This window comes from Hyposmocoma kahamanoa, unplaced genomic scaffold, assembly GCF_003589595.1.
Source record: "Hyposmocoma kahamanoa isolate Upper Pololo Valley unplaced genomic scaffold, ASM358959v1 93, whole genome shotgun sequence".
NCBI classification, from domain to species: Eukaryota; Metazoa; Arthropoda; class Insecta; order Lepidoptera; family Cosmopterigidae; genus Hyposmocoma; species Hyposmocoma kahamanoa.
Genome location: NW_020654810.1, coordinates 20,662,656 through 20,681,024, shown reverse-complemented (window position 1 = coordinate 20,681,024; position 18,369 = coordinate 20,662,656). Strand labels below are relative to the sequence as shown.

Below are 18,369 nucleotides of genomic sequence, written 5' to 3'. Positions count from 1 at the left end.
TTATTATTCAAGCACAACTTGCAACTGTACATTGATTATGTATTTACTAAAAATATTATTTACTGAAAAGACATTGTATTAACATGTTTGAAGGCACGACAATTTGCTTTGCAAGTTTGTGGACAGAAGGAACGCATTTATAATGTTGTTTAGTATTATTCAATTCAACGCACTTACTGGTATGAAACATTGTAGGTATTATATGTATGTATTTTCCTGGAATGCATAAGCAGGAAACATATTAAAAATAAATAACGCACACGCTAGTCAAAATATACTTTTAAAATAATGATCGTATAATGAGCTCACCATTGTTATTATCATAAAATATTATAAGACAACTATGGTAACTCCATACAAACGTAGCCGCGTGACTTGTATTCACATTTGCGTGATGTCGCGGTGCACTCGCATTGCGTAGCGCTTGTCGTCACACTACAAATTAGAAAGATATACTAAGGGTGCGTACAGATCTGACAAATGCGCAGCACGCACGTTCCACGCGTGCATTTAAGTGTGCCTCTATAAGGTGAGTATCCATTAGATTCGACCACCAAATCTGCTCCGCGCATCTGTAACCGCTCAAATGGAGACGTTACGAGCATCACTACAACAAAAAAACTAAGTGCTCCATCGGTTCGCGCATCGACTACGTTCCGCGCATGTACAATTGCTCCACAGTTTTCATTTGAACGTTGAGCGAACACCAATGTTGCTTTGCTCGCGTCCACGACCACAATGCGCTCCGTTTCGTGTTCGTGCAAAATCCGCCAACACGCGGAGCGCTCTCCGCGGTGCGTGCAACGTGCAACGTCCACTAATGGAGCAGTTGCGGATGCGCGGAGCACAGTTGGTGTGCGAACCTAATGGATACCCACCATAATGACATCTCATGATACGCGCGGACTGCACGCGAAGTGATCGCACTACGTAATGCACGTGTGCAGCTCGCAAGACTTTCGCAAACGGGTGTATTCGCGGCGTATTCGCCAATGTAACAATATTACTTGCACATGTGGTTGCATCAAGCTATTATTATGGTTGGTTATCCTTTTGTCGTTCGATCGGAATATCACTCAGACCGAAACAATATTTATGTACACATAAAATAATACTTAAAGTTAAAATAGATGTATAATTATGAGCTTTCTTGATAACGAATTAATGTATTAAGAATATTTATAAATAAATGTGATTAATGTACGACGTTTGATTTCAAATAATTTTTACTCTAGTTATAACTATAGTCCATTTGTTTAGGTACTTAAATAAATGTAAACAATCTTGAGATGTCTATTTAATGAAATATACATTTATAAAATGATTTTCCCTTACCTTCAAATACAAAAACATGTAAAGCATGTGTTCCAATAAAAAGACGTATCAAGATTGTTTACATTTAGTTAAGTACCTAAACAAATGGACTATAGTTAGGCATTTAATAAGGTTGTAGAAACATTTTAATGTTTTCAGTTGTAATTTTTTGGTGGATATTTTTATTGACAATAAAAGAAATCATCGTGGGGAAATTCACTTGTCAGTGTTACCACACTGCCAATGTCCCAACCAGCTCCTGCAGTAAGATTAATAAGTTGGTACCGTTTCTATTTGTGGTAGGGTTGGATGTACATAGTCGTGTTGGATTAAAATTGTCGCGTTCTTTGTGTTATCCTTTCGCGTTTTTTTAGGACTATGTTGACTTTTAATAGTATGTTGCTGCGTTTTGTGACCGCGTTAAGGTATTTATTTATGTAGTTATTTGGGCAAAAGAGGCACACCATCAACAACTGTATCGAGTGTTTTGGAGCACCAAATTATGTCGTGTGTGGTACACACGCATCAGTATGCATAGTAAGTAAGTATGTTATGCAAACGTCAGTAAACTATATGGAAGCTAAAAATTACAATTCCTATGTAGTCGTGGTTGTTACACATTGGACATGAAACTAGTTTTTCGGATTTTCGAATTGAAACGTCACTGCTGACTTTAAAAGTAAATTAATATTAGACATAACCAGTTGGTGACTTTACCATCTCAATCAGCCGTGAAGTAAAGGACCCGAAATTTTGGTTTGATAGGAAAAACAAATTTAAGTGATTTAGATCCGAAAAATTACTTCCATTTCCAATTACAAGCCAGGGCTTCTGGTTTTAATAGGGCAATACTAAAATTTGTCGATAAATTAGAATCTTGCTTTAAACAAGAAGGTTTTTTTCTACAATTTTAGTAGTACTTGAACATTGAATGTTCCTGGAGGCACTTTATCACAAAGGGTCTTTAGACGTTCAAGATAAGATAATGCCATAATATCCTTTTGTATTTGTCGATATTTCCATGACACATTCCCTTAAAGAAAACAAAAGCCTTTCAAATCGTATACGTCTAGTTTCAACAATAGAGTTAAAACATCGGCTACTGGTTATATAAAGATGACGCGTTATTTGCCATAGAACTTAGCGCTATACCAGTTAATTGGACGGAGGAAAAATCGACCATATTTTCACGGCATTGAAAACATTCATCGTCAGTCAGTCGGGGCGCGCGCTGCGTTGTTACGCTGTAGCTAGTACCTGATAGGCTATCAGAGAGATAAGAAGTTTTATACTTGTGTACTTAGTTCAGTATTGTGAAGGAAACTGACATAGCCACATTCAAATAATTCCGTGCATTTTCCAGTGCAGAAAATGGCGCAGAATAATCTAGAAATGGGTATGCGATGCATAAAGTACATGCTGCTATGTGTCACAGCAATTTTCGTGGTAAGTTTAGTTTTTGAATACTTTTCATTATTGTAGACTTTTCAAGTGCTCTTTTCAAGTGATTTACTAGTGTGGTGTTATCGGTTGTTTCGGTATGTGGTGGTGTACGTAAGCGCTAAGTACAGTCGCGAACACGAGTTACGTTTGATGTGCTAAGTGGCCTTGAATTTTTCATATTCATATGTGTTATTAATTTTGGTGTGTATGTGTTGTGCCATGGTGGTATATAGTTTTATATTGTTTCTTTATTTTCCTTGTTTGTCTCAAGTAGAAACTGCAACATTGACAAGGATAAAAGCACTTATTTCCATTGTTATATTATGACGAACGATACGAGCAATATTGTTTTCTAAACGATGTCGACGTCTAGTATAGCGAAGTATGCGAAATGCCTCTTGGTCAATCAAGATAAAACATTGATTGCAGCATTTTCCTATCCACTTATTGTTCGTATATTGTGACTCAGAGAGTATTTAGTTTTTGAATGTCGCAATGCAGTACAAAGAAATAAGTTTCAGTACAGAGCACCTTGTGCAAGAGTTCATCCAAGAACTGCCACCTTACCTATTTCTGCCGCCAAGCAGTTATATAAGCATTACTATGTTCCTTTATGAAACTACAGGCACATGGGACTTGTCAACTTACGTCTCAGGATGACGGGCGCAGTGGTAGTGCCCTTCCGATATTTGCGGCTAAAACCTCTGAATGGCATTGCAACTGTTATGAACAGGGGCGTGTAGCTTACCACCAGGCCGACGACTTATTCGTCCCGTCGCTTGGTACTATAAAAAAAAGTTTTTCATTATTTTCGATTATTGTTTGGAAACCCTGTATCGCGGGTGCCATGGACACATACAAAGAACACCACAAATTACACCCAAACTCACGAGAGAAATAAATGTAGGCCAAATATTTATATAATACAAATATTCCTCCCGGCCCGGGAATCGAACACGGGACCTCTGCGTGGCAGTGCAGCATGGTGATTAGCTTATTGCTTACTACCAAGCGACGGGACGAACAAGTCGTGCGCCTGGTGGTAAGCGACACGCCTATCGGTAACAGTTGCAGTTGCAGTGCCACTCAGAACTTTAAATAGCAAAGATCTTAGGGGCACTATGGGCACTACCACTGCACCTTGAGACATAAGTGACAAGTCCCATGTGTCGAGTTCTTAGGTTTTCGCGATTGTTACACATAGGAAATGAAACTATTTTTCCGGATTTAAATCGCGTATATTTGTTTTTTGGTCACGGTTGACTGCCAACCGTGACCATGGGACCTGTAAAGGGCCCGAAACGTCGGCTTGTTTGAAAAAACAAAAATATACGCGATTTAAATCCGGAAAAATAGTTTCATTTCCAAAGTCCCATGTGCCTGTAATTTCACCACCACCTCTACCCTTCCAAACCGGAACACATTAATGTTGCCACTACTGCTTGACGGCAGAAATAGGTTAGGTACTTTACTGGACGAACACTTTCACCAAGAGTTCTACTACTAAAAGTATTATTATTTTTAACTTTTATGCTAATTGATGATAAACATGTTAAAATTTATCTATCTCTAAGGTGCAATTTCTGGTGTGGGTTTCAGGTTAAAATTAAATGTAAACGAATAATTACTAAGAACCCATTTTAGTCACACACGCAATCTATACTAGTCACAGGCAAATAATCAATAGGTCGTACTGTGCCTCTTATACATACGTAAGTGGACAGTGACAACACAACAAGGAAACACTTTCCGTGTAGAAAACCCTGCACTACTAAGACTTTTCGGTTTTGTTTACATAATTATCACTTAGGAAATGAAACTATTCTTAAATAAAACTTCAAAAAAGGAGTAGGTTCTGAATTCGACTGTATTATTTTTTGTATGCATTTGTGAACCAATTTCGATGATTCTTTTTTGTTGGAAAGCGGGTAGCTCAGTATTGGTCCCATTTATATTTTAACAACATATTCCACTTCTAAGGGTGGCAAACACGGGGATGAATCCGGTTCCGTACACTTTCTGGTAACAGATTTCAATAGAACTTGGCAAATAGATGTAATTCCACGAATCGTCGGGATTTTTTTAATAAAAAAGTTATTCAAGTCTCTCATTTGTCCGCAAAAACCTTACGTCAATTTATACAATGTTGACCTTTTATTTAGATCCGAAACAATAACTTATATTTGTTTTTTCAAACCAACCATTTTTACGGATCCCATGGTTACGGTTGACTGATCATGGCCACGATGGTTTGTTTGTATACGCGATTTGATCCGAAAATTTTGTTTCATTCATGTGTAAATCGCGAAAACCTAAGATCTCCATGATTATCACTTCATTTGAGAGCAAAGAAAAAATCGCGTTGCCTATTTTTGCCGCCAATCCGTAATGTAAACATTATTGCATTCCGGTTTTGAAGGGTAAGGGTGCTGGTGAAATTACAGGCACATGGGACTTGTCAATTGTCAAATGTCTCAGGGTGACGGGCGCAGTGCCCCTCAGATCCTTGCGATTCAAAACTCTGAAAGGCCTGCAACTGTTATGGACAGGCGTGTCGCTTACCACCAGACCCACGACTTGTTCGTCTCTCACATGGTATCATAAAAAAGGTGAATATTATTATTGATGTCGGTACATAACTAGCGAGATACCTATTGCATGGTAGATATAAATCTTAGAATAATATCGCATAGAATGATAGTTTCATATCAAACGAACTGTCACAAGTGAGGCAAAAATCAAATTCATGTAGGCTAGTTTTAGTAGTAGGTTAATTTTCGGTTTTAGTGAATATTTATATAAAAATACAAGTTGAAACGCGTTACTTCCTTGCGGAATGTGATGTTAGTATCTATTTTATGTTTGTCTGACGTATTTTTACACTTATTTACCGCACATTTCGTCGTTTTTAGCTAAAATTCTTGAGCTGTTCCCTGTTGACCTTTAGCACTGACGGCCCGCCCGCTCGTGTAGGCCCTTTGGGAGCGCTTAAATTTGCCTCACTTAGCGTGTGCGGACTAGGTTTCTATGCGTTATTATTCTAAGATATATTTTTATTACATATCTTTACAATATATGACTCTCTTAACTTCTTGTGAATGAATTTTCTCTCATGTAGCTCTTTTATGGTTCTGATACATATTTTGTAGCTTAAACTCGACTCTGATATTGCAAACGAATATTGTTTATTGTTCGAAGTTAAAGGAATTTCAATACAATGAGGTCGGTAGGTATGTACAGTCTGTAACTAACATGAAATAAAATGTGCAATGATGTATATATGTCTTGCGCTGTTATGTAGTTAAACTTGAGTATGTGTAGGTACGTGTTAGATTGAGCATGCTAAAGGTACATAGATTTTTATTGATTGATATTTGACACGCTATACGTATGAGGTATAAGTACAATTGAATACGTTACATTTATGTTTTTAGTTACCTCAACATTTTTGAGCAGTAAATTTGCTCTTCGTGGTAAATTAAAAAAAGATTATAGATACTTGGGTTACCAATAACAGCATCGCATTTTGTATTGAGTTACATTTTTTATGATATTAAATGACGGAACAAACAAGTCGTGCGCCTAGTGGTCAGCAGATACGCCTACCCCTAAAACTAGCTGTCAGAGCTTCAAGTCGCAAAGTCTGAGGGTCTCTGATAATACATTGGGCTTTCAATCTCGCTACATTTCCGCGTCCCGAAAAAAGTCGAGACTCGGTGCGGTCTCGAAAATCCCGGGATAAACGAGGGTTTCCATATTTGTATGGGCTAGGCGTTTAAGCAGTTAAACCGTGATGTTTTATTCAAATTCTTTATTAATAACTCATGTTATAAAATAAAAAAAAAATTATTTATGACAGTTTCTTTTTTCATTTTTATAGTGGGTATGAAAGAAACAAAGAGTATAAAATAGTTTGAAATAGAGAGGACCTGGTTTTATTACTATTCATTCTTCAATCTCCAGAGATTTTAAGCTCCACTCTACAGCGTTGCCATAACCATGCCATCAGAATAAAAAATACTGTCAGTTTAGTACATTTCTTAATACTATTTAATTAAGTGACTTAAGTCTCAAAAGTCTCGATTTTCTCGAGACTGAAAACTTGAATCTAAAAACTCGAAAATCCCAAAAAATTGTCGAGACTCGAAATTTCCGAGACCAAGATTTCTAGGACGAAAGCCCCACACTGCACCCGTCACCCTGAGATATAAAGTTAACAAGTCCTAACGCCTGCAGTTGCACCAGCAGCCTTACCCTTGAAAACGGGAATGCAGTAATGCTTACATCATAGAAATAGGTATAGGAAAGAACTGACGAGAAATCTTGCAAGCAGTTGCACCGATATCTTCAAAACATAGTTAGAGCTATCAGGCAAATGAGAGGGAACTAAGTTGTTATAAATAAACAGATAGCCAGACTTAGTACTGGACTTATTACAAAAAACAAAGATCAAACGTTTCAGTTCACCGTTTGTAATTATGCAATTTTCGTCCATTATAGCAAAGCTCAAATTAACTGGTTGATTTGAAGTGAAACATTGACGACACCTGTCAATTGTTTCGAATTCGGGCTAGCCATTCGGAGCGCAGTTGCCATAGTAATGATATGGCAGAATAGGTTTCAAACAAATTAAATAACATTTCGTCTCTATTTCTGGTTATATACTCGATGGTTTTTAACTACTTTTTGTTGTAGCGCCATCTGTGAGAAATCTTATGAAGATATTTTATGAACTAATCAAGCAACTTTCATATGGCCATATATTTACTTTCACACGCAAAATAGGCGCCTTGTCGTCGAGTTGCGGACACCAGCCCGTTACACCAAGTACCAATATTTACTTTCTTAGAATAATTATAACCATGAGTCCAAATCGTAACCTAAATTAGAAATGCTTTCATGATGATGGTAGATATATTAATATTCAGAAAAATTTTGTTGCTATGCTTAAAAATGTAGGCACGGGGAAAGTACATTAACTAGTAATGCAAACATATCGAGTTCTTAAGTTTTTGCATTTACTATACTTTGCACAAGAGCCCATACATAAATATTTTGTAAAAATAAATAAACAAGACACATATTCATAAGCAAATCAATAAAAAAGATTAGTAAAGGTACAATTTCGGAAATGTAGTGGAATCTAGTGCCAATAAAATGGATGGAGCCTCAGCACCACATGCTGCTTTTCAAGTTCCACCTTGACACAAGGACATTATCAGACTTAACAATAATTATGTACTTAAAATTTGTGGGACATGGTTTAAATTAATTTATTATTTTAATGTCCGTAGAAACGTATATTGCGAGTAAAAGAACAGTAGGTACATAAAAAGTACAAACGGCACTGGCACAGGTTTCAACTGTTTTGATAAATATAATAACAAATAAAATAAATAACAATTGCTTAGTTGAGAAATAATCTAATGACAAACATAAAACAATACGGAACAAAGGAACGATTTTCATTTGTCTGTTAAAATATATTTAGATCGGAAAAACGTTTCATTTCCTATTAATAATACGGAGAACGGTCACTGAGTTGCGACTGTACCCGTGTAAAGAAGACTTCTAATATCTTATAACACTATCTACCTACCTGGTGACCTGACATACATAGATACGCTTAAAAATCCTCAAGAATTTTAGGCAATATTAGGTATATATATATATATATATATATATATATATATAGAAACTCTAAACTATACAAACTCTAAAAGCCATTATAGCGCGACGACGCCAAGGTCAGACTATGGTTTATCAATAATATTGATTTTATGTCACAGTTTATAACTGCGCCACGTGTGTGGTTAATCTATTCTTGCGTTCACACTTTAGAATACAAACTTCGATGACGACGTTTTCGCCGAATCCCACTAAATATAAAATCTAGTGATGATATATGCTTTCCTTAATAAATTTTAATAACCTTTACCATTCGAAGTACTGTTCGATAGAACTAAATTTACTATGAGCTTTTCGGTGAAGGGAAACGTGATGAAACCTGCATGTCAAAGATGGTTCACCACCTTCAGAAAACGTGCGAAGTCCCCAACCCGCATAGGTTCCCAAAATTATTGGCTCACCGCCTTTGGCAAGATTTTTTTAAAATAAAATGTAAATGCGCATTTGACCTTCATCTCACCTGATGGAAAGTGACGATGAGGCTGACGATGGAATATGCGCACTTAAATAATGCCTATTCAATATCGCCTTGAAAAGATCCAAGTTATAACGTTCAGGGATCAAGTCTGAAGGCAGAGAATTCCACTCCATAGCCGTTCGCTATATAAATGTGGAAGCGTAACGCTTCGTGCGAATCTTTGGAATATCCACAACATAGGGGAACCCAAGCCTACGTCTGGTCCCCCGATGATGGAAAGGGGAAGGCGGAATTAAATCGTGTAATTCCACCGCATATATTTGATATATTCCGTGATATATTTTTTGTAAAATACCGATAAGCAGGCAACTTTACAGCTGTGTTCAAGGCTCTGCAGCTGGTATGTAACAGAGCCATCCTAAATGTGGCAGCAGTACGCCATACACGGCAAAGGTGACAGCGGTACTGCATGCATAAGATAAAAAAAATTCAACGAAAATTCTACTACAAAAAACAATTGAAAACACGTAATTTTTATGATGAAACAAAAAATCACAAGGAATAAAATTATATATCCTCACCCCAGGACCCCTTGTAGGTTTAGCATGGCAGGGCGCGACTTGCGCGAGAGCAACATAAAGCGCGAGATCTCAAGGCAAGAATAGCAGTATCTCGCGCTTTATGCCGATGTCGCGTAAGTCGCGCCTTGTCATGCTAGCCCTGCTGGACAGCATCAACGGCCCCCAATTGCTTCCGAAACCCCTACCACCCCCTAGGACTCTTCATACCCACTGGGGACGGTACAGGGACCACTTTGGGAAACTATAGTCTAAACTCTCGCTTGATTGAGACATTGACATAAAGAAAAAGCCCTATGGAAGAATTGTTCATAACACATTGTTTGGGATTCGCAAAGGCTAACTGCATGCGCAGTGGATTAAGTTCGCGGTAATAGAGCGTGTTATGGCGTGGAAGATGATCAGAACATGAAAAAGAAATGTTGAGAGCAGAGCCTTTTCTTTGCCCTGGTTACTACACTACTAAAATTCTTATTTAAACTAGCACGTTTATTGCGCGTGTGCACCAGGACGAGAGAGAATGAAAAGTGTTGCACTTTTCACTCTCTCTCGTCCAGGTCCACACACACAGCGCAAACTGACAAAAAATATTATTAAAATTAAATTACATAATTTATAGCGTTGGGTAATTTTCCGAAACATTTCAAACTATGATTCGATTCAATTCCTTCGACGTTTAGATATATCTCTTAATGTCTTATTTAGCATTAATTACAAAATAAAATTGTATGAACATTGCTAAATATAATTTTCTAAACCCTGCTTGCCTTTTTTCTCAAATTCTCGTAATTAATAGAGTCATAATAGAGTTCAGAATCTTCGACTTTTGACAGGGGTCATTGTCAAATGTGGAAAACCAAAATTTAGCATGTTCTCTGGTAATACTTGAAGAGAAATATCTCCATATAAAAAAATATGTACAAAATTAGATATTTTATTCTTAAATAATTCGTATTCGGCTTTTATCATAGCCTGTTTACAAGATCTTATGGAGTTATATCTTGTTTCACATTCATTAGCACATTCTTTAGACAATATCCCTAGGTGTATCGTATATTTATTATAAGATCGTTATTTAATAGTAAATAGTTAAACAACTTGATCGAGCAAAATAGTTTTTCCCACTTCTCCTCCGGTGACTCTCCTTAAGTATTTTTAGTAACACAAAGTAAGCAATTCCTTAGCTATTAAAATTTCAATAAATAATACGTTTGTTACAGCTCACATCAGCACTAATAATCTCCGTCGGCACAACAATCTACGCGATCTACTACGATGTGTCGATGTTCCTGGACGATAAGTACTTCTCCCCTGCGACGTTCATCATAGTTATTGGCATCATCATGCTGTTTGTTTCCTTGTTTGGATGCATCGGAGCTCTAAAGGAGAGCACATGCTTGGTTAACATCGTGAGTATATGTATTTGCTTTAAGAATTCTTAATTGATCCTTTTTTAGACAGGACTCCTAGCTCGAGCCACTGTGGCGTCGATTTCTGCCGCTCGGGGCAACCTTAAATTTGCTGCCCCTTCTATTTTCACGATTACAATAGTAATTCGTTCGGGCAGGCTAGACTCGATGGTGTTTTTATGTTCGCCTGCCGTCGCCATCTTTGTGGTTTCCAGGTTATTGTTTGTTTAAATAGTGGAATTTATTTTCTAATTTTAAGCAAAAAAACTAAATTTTGACTAAGTAGTTAGTGTTCGGCTGCGTCGGCGCTCGCCGCCCCCATTATTTTGCCCGGGTCCATGGCCCCATCTCTACCCCCCACGTACGCCACTGTCGTGGTACGCTTGTTGAGACGTCTGATTTTTTGATAATTATTATTATTATTATTTTCACCCATTTTTCAGATCGTCTCACAGAAATTAAACTTTTTTTTAAGACGAGTTGTTTTTAGCTAATATAAGTTTAACATCGGAAATGAAACTATATTTCCAAATTTAAATCGCGTATATTTGTTTTTTCAAACAATCTCAGCTAACCGTGACCCTGGGATCTGTGAAGGGCCCGAAATGTTGGTTTGTTTGAAAAAACAAATATATGCGATTTTAATCCGCAAAAATTGTTTTATTTCCTATATGCAACAAGCGCGGAAACCTATAACTCGGTAATATAAGTTTTATTTTATACTAAATTCCATATAGTGACTAATTTGACATGAATGAGTCACTAACGTTAACCGAGGCGCTAAAAGGTAAAAACAAACAATAAATAATCAGTTTAATTACATTCACGCCTGTGGTGGGTATAAGCATAGTACATCGTGTATATAATCAGAAATAGAGACGAAATTTCCTTTAATTTGTTTGAAAGCTATTGCCATATAATTACGGTGACAACTGCGCTCCGATTGGCCAGCTCGAATTCGAAACAATTGATGGGTGTTGTCAATTGTTTCACTTCATATTAATAAAGACGACTATTATTTGATGTCATGTTTTAAACATTGAGCGATCGCTTCGGAGTTACCATACTTGTCTTTTTATACCACGGCACGTGTCAATAAGGTCTTTTGAATCTCCCTTTATTCTTTATGCATTTTTTCTTCTTCTCCTTAGTTTGCGGTAATACTGAGCCTGGTGTTGGTCCTGGAGCTATCCGCAGCAATTACTGCGTATGTGATGCGTTCTAAAGTCTCAGATATGTTGGACGACAATCTGAGAGCCACATTACCATACTACTACGAGAACCCTGAGGTCCAGGCTGCTTATGACTTCATCCAAAGCAGAGTAAGTCAAACAATAATAATAATGCACACACTCAACATAGCCCTGCACTAGAGAAACCCTGTGTCGCGGGTGCCATGGACACATACGAGTACATAGACAATCACAAGTTGTACCCAAACTCACGAGAGAAATAAATGTAGGCCATACAAATATTTCTCCCGACTCGGGAATCGAACCTGGGACCTCTGCGTGGCAGTCCGGCATGGTTACCGTTCGGCCACGGAGGCAGTTGTGGGATAATAACCATTAAACAGATGAATACCTATGTAAATACATAATACTTTCTTGTAATAGATGTAAAGGTATAAGTTACCTATGAACTTCTTCAACATTTCACAACTAACCAGGATATTTATATGTATAAAAAATAACATTTATTCTTGTAAACTTTTTCTTTATACTGCGGCAGCTGTCAAATACACGTTTAAAGTTGACGAATTTATAAAAAATATATATTAGAAACGCAAAGATTATACGCTAGACAGAAAAAGTGGCACGTGGCTTAATAGACAAAAAAGTTTGGGAGCCTCTGGCTCAGACAAATGAATACAATATTTAACTTTTCATTTGTGCAGAAACATCCTACTATTGTTCTACTATTGTTAGACAATGAAAATACAAGTCAATTAATTGATGAAATCACTGCATTTCAGTTAAACTGCTGTGGTGTGGACAGTTACGAAAATTGGGGAGACGTACACCGCCCACCCACCTACCCAGGCGGCATCGCAATCAACAACATCACGGTCCCCAATTCCTGCTGCGCCGAGTCAGTGGTCGACGAAGCCTTAGGCATTGACGAGTGCACCAAGTTATATGCCAACGGATGTTTACCGAGAGTTGTCTATGTGGTATACCAGAGCGCTGGACTTCTGGGAGCTGGAGCTATGACTATTGCTTTCATTCAGGTTAGAAATGAGCAAGACTAATTTACAAATATACTTTAGAATTTAAAAGGTTGTAAACCCAACGAGCTGTGACCAGGTTGATGGCAATAAATAGGATACTTCAGTCCGCATTGAATTTATTCCCAATTACATTGAAAGAGAAAAAAGAGACTGTAACAAAAAAGGTGAACGCTATAAAACACTTCCTACTTAAATACTAAACGTGAGACTGGCTTACCCCGAAAGGGCCGAGTTATACGGTATTACAGATTGGTATTACAATTGGCACATGATTAGTAGTAGTTATTACAGATTGGTATTACAACTTGGTAAAATTAGACGCAAATGTAATTAGTGCCGTAGTGTCGCTGCCACGATCGAGCAGGGATGGAACGAAGCAAAATCAGAATGGCGAGGCAAAGGAATTAAAGAACAATTCAAAATTTAAAAACAAGTGGCCAGGAACCGGAGAAAAGGCAACAAAACGAAGGCATGACGATGTAAGGATGTCAAATCGTCACAGAATATATCGTTTTACTTTAGTTCAAGCCGTGGTAGCTGGTTTATCTTACCGCCTCTCAAGCAGAGGCTGTGGGTTCGAATGCGGGCTTGCTCCTTTGAGTTTTATTGAAATTTAAAATGAGCTTTTCGATTAAGGAAAACATCGTAACGAAACTTGCACGTCTTAGAAGGTTCACAACTCTAGGAAAACGTGTCATGTCCCTAACCCGGATTGGGCCAGCGTGGCGGACTATGGACTAAACCCGCACGTGAGAGGAGACCCGTGCTCAGGAGTAGGACGTATAAAAGGGATGATAATGATGATGATTAGTTTAGTTTTATTAGTTTTTATACTTTATTCATGAATTGATATCAAATGTATACTCTTATTTCTAAATTTCGTTTTTACGCTTTATGCCAGAAACGGAAATTGCCAAACGGGCAGAATGTCAGAATAGCAGAATGCCAGATTACCAAAATGCCAGATTCTCAAAATGCCAAATGTCGCCTAGCTAACACAATGCGGTCAGTCGACATCTTTGTTGTGTTAATTATTTTGTTCTTAGATCAAAACTGCTTTTCAAAAAGAGTTCGTCTGGGGAAGTGCTGCCACCTTACCTATTTCTGCCGCCAAGCAATGATGTGTGCATTACTGCGTTCCGGTTGTGAAGGGTAGGGATGCTAGTGAAATTACATGCACATGGGTCTCGTCAACTTGTGCCACAGGGTGACGGGTGCAGTGGCAGTGCTCCTGAGATCTTTGCGATTTAAAGCTCTGAGTGGCACTGCAACTGTGTTGTCGACAGGCGTGTCGCTTACCATCAGGCGCACGACTTGTTCGTCCCGTTGATTGGAATCATAAAAAAAGCTGCGTAAACTTAATCATGTCGTTATTTTTAGGTTATTAATTATATACTTATTACAAATAATGACGAAACATTTAAAATTTACGACTACTCATAAGCAGGATGTCCTCATTGTCAGACCGCAATGAACAATGCAATGAAATGTGATGCGAAAAAAGACCGGGGATTTCACTCTCAGACACCAATTCAGTTTGAAGTGTTTGTTTTGAATTTGTTTTTTATTTTATTTTAGGTGATCGGCATCGTGTTCTCCTTCTCATTGGCAAGTGCGATTCGAAAAACCAAAAATAATCGCTTACACCGAAGATGGGAAATCCAGGAAAGTATGATCAATCCTCACACATCTCTTAATCCTAATCAAGAAAAGATACGTCCTGTGGTCTACGTTCCTTTTCACGGACAGACAAATGCTTAAAGATGCTAATGAAAAATGAAAACCAGCAGAAAACTTGAGATAACATCAACGAAATGATAACGACAATTTATTAAAATATATATATTTTTAAAATTGGATTTTACTATCTATGTAAGAGAAGAATGGCATTTGTTTATTGAAGCTTATATTTTAAGAAATTAAATTTTGTATTGTGAATGATTTAGAATTTTACTCTATCTGTATTTATTAAAAAAATCGTCCACATAATTATAGAGTTATATCATTCTCTTGTCTTTAAAAGATTCTATATATGTATATATAGTTCTTATGAGTATATAACAAGATAACAATGTATTTATTTTATTATAATAATGTATTTATTTCGTACTTTCGCATTATATGTCATGTAGGTTACACAAAACGTTGCAATTATTTTAATATGTACAACATTTATGCAATTGTATTTATGAGCATCCAACCTCTAAACTAGGTGTTAAACCCGTGTTTTACGGAGTAGATGCTCCTAACTATGGCATAAACATTTTTAACAAGCATGGACAAAAAAATGTTTTCCTTGCAATTGGATTATGATATCACATAAAAGTACATGAAAAAAATGTATATATTTGATATGTAAATGTTATTTATTATTAGTTTATTTACGCCTTCATCTTCATTGCCATTCAATGTCAACAGACTTCAGGTAATTTTAATGTACCGTCCGTACTTACTTATCATGTACGTCGTAATGGGAATGAGCAGTTTGTATAGGGAATTTAAGCAGTTTTAAAATCACTTCCTTAAGCCTATTTTGTTCTCGTAAGTAACTTGAATTAGTTAGAAATAGAGTTTAATAATTTAGTAGGCGTATATTTATTATAATATTGTTGCGGTGTTACTTACGATCACATTTTGTCTTGCTTTATCGATATTTATTACTTTAATAAAATAAAGTGCAATATTAAATGTAGTGTTTATTAGTTACTAAACCGTGAATTCATATGACTGACATTATGATTGAACATTGCGGTAAAATTGTATTTTAATGATTCACATTTATTTAAAGACTAAGAAGTAGTTTGGGACAGTCACTATTATTGGAAATTTTGATGAGCAATATATCCCGCAGGGAGAAACAGTGCGGTAGAGAGTTGTTTGATATTATACGTACTTCATTTTAATTTGATCATAAATTATCATTCGTGCAGCTATGGTATTTAGCTGTAAATATATATTATATATATTTATATTAAAAAAAAATAGAGCACACATTCACAGGGAAATGTATGTAATTATACCCGTTTTGAAGGGTAATGGAGCTGGTGAAATTATAGGCACATGGAACTTGTGAACTTATGTCTCAGGGTGGCGGGCGCAGTCGCAGTACCCTTCTAACCTTTGCGTTTTAAGGCTCTGAGAGGTACTGCGAATGCTATGGACAGGCATGTCGCTTATTACCACGTTCACGACTTGGTCGTCCCGCCACTGGTATCATAATAAATAAACCCTACCCGTTAGACTATACCACATGTATATAATTAACAAAATTGGATAACATAATGTGTGATATCGTTAGAGCAAGATTGTTTAGTGATTGCACGTTGTATTTTAAGTCTGCGTATCCCGATGGGACAAAGGCGTAGAAATAATATGTTTGTAAACTTATTAAGTCAACGTAGTCTAAGAATTTGTGTATAATGTATTGCCATGTTTACATAACACAAATAATATTTAGATTATAAAAAAAACATTACTTAAATAATCATCTATTTATAAATAATACGATTGTTAATCGAGCAGTTGCAGTAAAGCTCCTTGTGAAAGAGTTCGTCCAGGGATGTACTGCCTCACCCATTTCTGCCGCCAAGCACTAATGTGAGCATTGCTGCCGGTTTTGAAGGGTAAAGACGCTGGTGAAATTACAGGCACATAGGACGTGTCAACTTATGTTTCAGGGTGACGGGCACAGTGGCAGTGCTCTTCAGATCTTTGATATTTAAAGTTCTGAGCGGCACTGTAACTGTTCTGGACAGGCGTGTCGCTTATCACCAGGCGCACGACTTATTCGTGCTGTCATTTGATATCATAAGAAAAAAAGAGCATTTATTCAAATGGACTTTTAAAAACCTAACTTCAGTACAGAGTACTAAAAAAAACCGACCTCAGAAGTCATTCATCCCCTAGTTTATTCAAATATTTTCATCAAATTTAAATAGGACCACTTCTGAGATACCCTATTTCCAACAAAAAAAAATCAACAAAATCGGTTCACAACATACATACAAAAAAAAACATACAATAAAATTGAGAACTCCTCCTTTTTTTGAAGTCGGTTAAAAATTAGAAAAAAATTAATAGACACATTGATTATTATTGCTGGATTAAAATTAAGTTAATAAATTTAATATAATATTATTTTATTAACAAATAAAGTATTTTTAAATACCATTATCTTTTATTACGTGTCACTCATAAGGTAGTAGTGTGAAACCATGGTCTCCTTATCATCTTCATCCCTCTCATTACGTGTTCCTAAGACACGCCTTTACTTTTCCTGATTCCTGAAAAAGTTCCAACAAATATTTACTATGTATAATTAATACAAAAATATATATATATAATTAATACGAACACTCAGAAAAAAATCCTTCGATCCGGTCGGATTCGAACCGTCGTCTTCTAGCATACCGTGCCAGACGCTATACCAACTAAACAACGGAACGAACCAGCGGACCTCACGAATTTTTCTATGTGCTTTGTCGTATCTTTGTATTTGGTTTTTCAACGACTTTTTAGCCGTAACGTCATCTATGAGAAATCTTACAAAATTATTTCGTCACCAAGTTAGATACCTTTACAGCTACCAACCCCGGCTAGAGGTCGCTATTCATTGTATTTAAATTTAAATTGAATTGATATTCAATTATTTTTATGTGAAATTACTCAATTAGTTTGTTGTAATTATTAATACAAAGATCGCACACTCAGAAAAAATGTCTTCTATATATAATTATCTATATAACTAAGCCTAGTTAGCGTCTGGCACGGTATGCTAGAAGACGTCGGTTCGAATCCGGTCGGATCGAAGGAATTTTTTCTGAGTGTTCGATCTTTGCATTAATAATCATAACAAACTAGTGGAGTCATTTCACATAAAAATAATTGAATAACAATTCAATATCATTGTATTAGTTAATTATACTGTATTTTTTTAAATCACGTGCTGTACCCCATTGCTTGGCAAAGGTCCCCCATACCCGTCAAGATCTCAATTCGACTGAAAGTTTTTTTTTGTATGTATGTTACGCGATAACTACGTTATTTGTGAACCGATTTTCATGATTCTTTTTTGTTGGAAAGAGGGTACCTCCATAGTGGTCCCATTTAATTTTGAAGAAAATCATCCCATTTCAACCTGGCTGTTTGCTCCCCGCATCCGTAATGCCAGTCATCGAACGCAGGACTGTATTGTGCACTCCGTCAATACATCAATATACTGTATCAGTGCCTAAACTACTCTCCGGCCCTGCACCTCTGTCCTTGACCTCTAATTCTCGAGGGCAGAGT

The 18,369-nt window shown here is 36.7% G+C and overlaps 1 protein-coding gene across 1 annotated transcript; it reads left to right on the top strand.

The window, feature by feature from the left end:
• The first annotated feature begins 2,614 nt into the window (after positions 1–2,614).
• On the top strand, positions 2,615–14,981 carry LOC113237357 (CD63 antigen-like). Its single transcript, XM_026473781.1, has 5 exons — positions 2,615–2,760; positions 10,662–10,850; positions 12,002–12,172; positions 12,826–13,080; positions 14,659–14,981. The coding sequence occupies exons 1-5, from the start codon at positions 2,686–2,688 to the stop codon at positions 14,839–14,841; spliced, it is 873 nt and encodes a 290-aa protein (XP_026329566.1). The 5' UTR covers positions 2,615–2,685; the 3' UTR covers positions 14,842–14,981.
• Positions 14,982–18,369: the final 3,388 nt, after the last annotated feature.

Coding starts and splice junctions, on each gene's coding strand:
- LOC113237357 (XM_026473781.1), top strand. CDS start 2,686: ATGGCGCAGAATAATCTAGAAATGGGTATGCGATGCATAAAGTACATG. Junction 10,851..12,001: donor GCACATGCTTGGTTAACATC/GTGAGTATATGT, acceptor TCTTCTCCTTAG/TTTGCGGTAATACTGAGCCT. Junction 13,081..14,658: donor TGACTATTGCTTTCATTCAG/GTTAGAAATGAG, acceptor ATTTTATTTTAG/GTGATCGGCATCGTGTTCTC.